Consider the following 5,204-nt stretch of genomic DNA (forward strand, 5'->3'; position numbering starts at 1 on the left):
GTGTCTGGGTCGAGGCCCAGCAGCACCATGTGGCCTGCAGACCAGCTGGGCCATCCACCAGGCTTCCTTCCAAACCACACTCTAGAGCAGTGCTGATAGACGTTACGATGCAACTCACGTGTGTCACTTTTTCTAGTAGCCACGTTAAGAAGTAAAAAGAAGTGGGCACAATTAATTTCAGTAGTACATTTTAACTCAATTTGGTATCGTTTCGATATGTCATCAGTATAAAATTATCAGTGAGTTGTGTCCTTTTTATGCCTAACAGTGCGTCTCAAATGAGACCGGGCGTGTTTCAGTAGCCACATGCGGCTAGTTCCTGACACAGTGAGCCGCGTAGCTCTAAAGACCTGACCTCCGTCTCCCTCTTTACAAAAGTTGTTTTCACCCTGACATTTTAATTTATTTGGGGCCATGATAAAATAATTTAAAACAGGCTCGTTAAATGGTAGGCAGTGATACCTTTTAATGAAGGCATGGTGCGTCAAAACAAAGAGGTAAAAGAGAGATTGGAGGTAAAATGATTTCTCTAAATAAAATCTGCCTTCCTTCCAGTTTATTGCTTTAAAACAAACTTATTTTTGATGAGAACACATGCTGTCAAACGTATCTGTCAAGTGTAACAGAAAAGGCAGATTTCATTGGATGTCACTCTTTGGGGGATGCGGTTTGGAATGACGTCAGTGTTAATAAAATTCCCATGCGCTTCTAGAAAATGAGAAACCAGAAACAATGAACAGGTTCTTTCTTCTTCATCTCGTTTTGTTCCTCCCAGCTGCAGGATGAAATGAGAGAAAATTAGCAATCATAGAGCCATAACCACCAACGGTGACTTTCCAAACCTATGAAAACAGCCCTATATATACCTGCTACGTCCGTGGGCTATTTCTCATCAAGGAGAGAACACAGTTTCCTCTTGTACCCTGCACCCTTGTGCCTGGGGTGCTCGTGCGGCCCATGGCTTCGATCACGTGCTCCTACCAACCTGGCCTCCCTCTTGCCTAATACCATCAATGCTTTTTTTCTTTCCCTCGAGAGGATTCTGGGATTTAAGAAAATCTCTTCACCTTAAAAGCCTATGCTGATTCCACAAACGATACTCCCTTACCCTCCCAGACCCTTGATTCTCCATATCTACCATACGAGAAACAGGCTGTTATTGTAAAATACACAGCTTTGAAAATGCAAAAAAAAAAAAAAAAAAAAAATCAAATGTTAATCATTTAAATATATTCAAAGACAAGATATACTTCAAGACTTAATTACCAATTCAGTGATAAGTAATAGCCATAGTATGACTAAGTTTCTTTGGACGGTCACATAAAATACAAAAGTCCACACCTGAATACTTAGGTATTAATCATTAAATGCAGTCCTACTTGAAATTCTGAACTTTTTGCCATTTGCATGTAATCACATTCGAAAGGGTATAGTCTCCTAGTTAGTGCAAGGGGGTACATTTCCATGGCCAAGTAATGAATGCCCAAGTAGGAAACAGCCCAGCCACTTTAGCTGCTGCTTCGGCTGTTTTCTAAACAAAGACTGGTCTCAGTTACTGATATGTTTACCATTTGTTAGTAGTCTTATAGGTAGAGGACAAAAGAGCTCACAAGAACGAATGAGGAGCCACGAAATAGATTTCAAAATATACTGTGATTTCTATTACTAGGTACCTGAGTGTTGTGTTAACATTCTAAGTAGGTAAAACTGAATGTCTGAATTCATTTTAAACAAACTTCTTAATTTATTGGGAGAATTAAGAAAAAAAAAAAAAAAACCCGGTCAGTAACAGGTGAATGTCAGGAATGGTTGGGTGATAGGTGGAGCTATACGGATACCTGGATTTTTGGGGCCTGTTCTGTGGTGGGTCCAAATGCTTTTCAGTGAGATCCTTCTTGTTGTTTGTTAAACGTCTCTTCTTCCCCGCTCTCCGAGACTTGCCCCTCCTGATCAGAGTTTTCCTGCTGATGGTTTGTTGTTCCTTTGGTGAAGAATAATACAGACTTTGGAGCAGACATTCACAGGAAGAAATAGCGTGATGCATAAGGAAGAGTGACATCTAGGAGAGTACCCGCAGGAGAAGCGGGAGCATAGAAGGAACTAAGAGAAGAGCTGGGGCCCTTCCTCCTGCTTGATACAGCCCTTCCATGGCCCTCACCCTTCTGCTGCTTGGTCACTTTCACAGTGACATTCTTTCTTCCCAGTCAAGCTGCCACCCTGTGCTGCTATTATAACTGGCCCCCCGGGGAAGAAGGGATCGGAATCATCAGTGTCTGCTGCATTGTGTGGGTTCTTGTCAGAGATTTCTTGCAACCATGTTTTGCCTCAACTCCAAATTCTCCCATGAAGCTCCTTAGTCCCTCAATGCCTGAATATTTCAGTTTTCCCAAGTGCTCCCACGTCAGTTCATAATGATTGGGGATGAACGTTCTAAACCTTGGCATTTTTAACAGCCGTGGACAAGAATGAGGCGTGCCCCTGGCTCGCTCTGTTCCTTCTGGCTCCACCCCCTCTCGCCCTCCTGCGCACCCCTCCCACCCCTTGTACACCGCTGAACTGCACACCCCTCCCGCCCCCTGCACCCCCACCTGCGCTGACCCGCACAGCCCCTCCCGCCCTCCTGCACGTCCTCCCACCCTCCTGCACCTGCACCTGCACCTACCCGGCGCAGACCTCCACCTACCCCGCGGCCTTCGGCTGTCTTAGCCGCGGCTGCCAGAAGGCGGCACGTTTCCTTCTCAAAGCCACTGGTAGCTACGGCACGGGGCCCCCACCCGGGCCCTCGGCCTTCAGTCTGGGGGCGCCCCCAACCTCGGCTTCTGTGCCCGGGCGCCCGCAACCGCCCACAGCCCCGGCCCCTGGGACGCGCGGGTCCCCCTCACCCTCTGTGGCCGCCGGCTCCTCCTTGTCAGGCTCCTCCGCGGTCTCCCAGGTAGCCTCCGACGACGACGACGACGACGACGATGACGACGATGACGACGAGCCCTGGGCCTCGTGGGCCGCGGTCGCCGCTGGGGGCGCAGGGGGAACGTTGAGCTGCAGAGGCCGGGGCCGCACGAGGATGTGGTTGTTGTAGTGGACCAGGTGTAGCAGTGAATACACCAGGTCCAGGAATGTAAAGCGGAAGCCCACCATTGGGAAATGGTGGGCGTCCACAATTACGTCCCCGGCGGCCTCGGGCTCTTCCGCCTCGTCCTCGTCTGCCGGCCCGATGTCCGAGTCCTCGCCAGCCTCGAAGGCGTTCCCGCCCTCGGGGCCCACCGCCTCCTCCTCGAGGCCTTCCGGAGGCGCGGCCAAAACGGCAGCCTCGGCAGGGTGGGGCCCGGAGTCCCCGGCCGCTCCGTCTCCGCCACCGGCCGCTCCGTCTCCGCCATCGCCATCGGCCGCTCCGTCTCCACCGCCGGCCACTCTGTTGCCCATGGCCATCATGTCTCCACCACGGGCCACTCCGTCTCCGCCATCGGCCGCTCCGTCTCCGCCACCGGCTGCTCGGTCTCCGCCATCGGCTGCTCCGTCTCCACCACCGGCCACTCCGATTCCAGCCACTCGGTCTCCGCCATCGGCCGCTCCGTCTCCACCACCGGCCACTCCGATTCCAGCCACTCGGTCTCCGCCATCGGCCGCTGCGTCTCCGCCGCCGGCCTCTCTGTCGCCCATGGCCATCACGTCTCCGCCTCCGGCCACTCCGCCTCCGGCCACTCTGTTGCCCATGGCCACCACGTCTCCGCCTCCGGCCCCTCCGTCTCCGTCTCCGCCTCCACCTCCGCCTCCGGCCCCTCCGTCTCCACCTCTGGCCACCTCGTCTCCGCCGGCCACTCCTGCTCCGACCACCCCGTCTCCGCCGGCCACTTCGTTCCCGGCCACCCCGTCTCCGCCGGCCTCTCCATCTCCGGCCCCCCAGTTTCCGCCGGCCGCTCCGTCTCCACCTCCGGCCGCCCAGTCTCTGCCGGCCACTCCACCCCCACCCGCCCAATCCCCGCCGGCCACTCGGTCTTCGTCTTCGGCCTCCCAGTCTCCATCTCCGGCCACCCATCCTCCGCCGGCCACTCCTCCTCCGCCCACCCGATCCCCGCCGGCCACTCTGTCCTCGTCTCCGGCCTCCCAGTCTCCATCTCCGGCCACCCATCCTCCGCCGGCCACTCCTCCTCCGCCGGCCACTCCTCCTCCGCCCACCCGATCTCTGCCGGCCACTCTGTCCTCGTCTCCGGCCTCCCAGTCTCCGTCTCCGGCCACTGCCTCTCCGTCGCCAGCCACCCGTTCTCTGTCTCCGGCCACCCCGTCGCCACCGACCGCTTCGTCTCCGGCCATCCCATCGCCATCAGCCGCTCCATGTCCAGCGGCCACCCCATCGCCCCTGGCTACTCCATCACTGCCGGCCCCCGCCTCGCCGCCGGCCACCTCGTTGCCCCCTCCGGCCGCCGGGGCCCCCGCCTCATCCATGGGGCTCTCCTGGCCACCCGGGGCCTGGCCTCCACCTCCGGAGGCGGACATGGCAGCCGGGAGTACCTCACCGGGGAGGCGACAGACAGGGCTGCGGCGACGCCGGAGGCGAAGGTGGCGGCCGCCTAGCCTGCTGCCGCCGACGGGAGGCCGAGGGCAACGGGGCCCGGCGTGAGGTGGCCGCCGAGGGGGACAGCAGTCGGTGGCGGTGCCCGAGGAGGCCCCGGACGGGAAGGGCAGGGGGCGGTTGTGGGGAGCGGCCCACCCAGGCCTCCCCTCGGGCGACGCTGGCTACGGCTGGTGAGAGTCCACCCGCCGGAGGACGGTGGGCGGGGCCAGAGGCGTCAACAATGGGCCACGTGCCCACCTCTTGAGCTCCACCCTCATTCGTCCAGACGCAAAGAGTGACGTGCTCGGCGTCCAATGAGTGACCGAGGCCCCTAGGCGTTGCTCCCACTTACCTTTCTGTTTGTTCTTTGAGACCTTAGGGTCTTGCCGTTACTTTCGGGTCTGCGCAACTCCCGTCCTTTAAGTTTTACTATTGTCTGAAAAACTGTAGTGGTCCGATATTGAGACACTTTGGGCTATGTGAACTGTAAGGTGTTTCTTGATTTCCACCTGGTAATGACTCATGCAAGTAGGGACAGGGTCATAAAAATGGTATATAGCTCAGATCCCAGGAGTAGTAAAAATCTCCCAAGAAGAAAGAGAGAAGAAGTTGGACAACTTAACATGGTTAAAGCTACTTGGAAAGTAGACAAAAT

The 5,204-nt window shown here is 56.1% G+C and overlaps 1 protein-coding gene across 1 annotated transcript; it reads right to left on the reverse strand.

The window, feature by feature from the left end:
* Window positions 1–446: 446 nt before the first annotated feature.
* On the reverse strand, window positions 447–4,766 carry LOC123383314 (glycine-rich cell wall structural protein 1-like). The gene is made up of 3 exons (XM_045050511.1): window positions 2,883–4,766; window positions 1,839–1,981; window positions 447–775 (listed from the first exon to the last, which is right to left on the reverse strand). Exons 1-2 carry the CDS (start codon window positions 4,489–4,491, stop codon window positions 1,881–1,883), a joined length of 1,710 nt encoding a protein of 569 aa, XP_044906446.1. The 5' UTR covers window positions 4,492–4,766; the 3' UTR covers window positions 447–775; window positions 1,839–1,880.
* Between the last annotated feature and the right edge of the window lie 438 nt (window positions 4,767–5,204).

Source organism: Felis catus, chromosome X (assembly GCF_018350175.1).
Source record: "Felis catus isolate Fca126 chromosome X, F.catus_Fca126_mat1.0, whole genome shotgun sequence".
NCBI lineage: Eukaryota > Metazoa > Chordata > Mammalia > Carnivora > Felidae > Felis > Felis catus.

Excerpts from the sequence above, each read along its gene's own strand:
- LOC123383314 (XM_045050511.1), bottom strand. The coding sequence starts at position 4,491 with ATGTCCGCCTCCGGAGGTGGAGGCCAGGCCCCGGGTGGCCAGGAGAGC. Across the intron at positions 1,982-2,882 it reads GGAGCCGGCGGCCACAGAGG|GAACAACAAACCATCAGCAG; the intron begins GTGAGGGGGACC and ends TCTTCACCAAAG.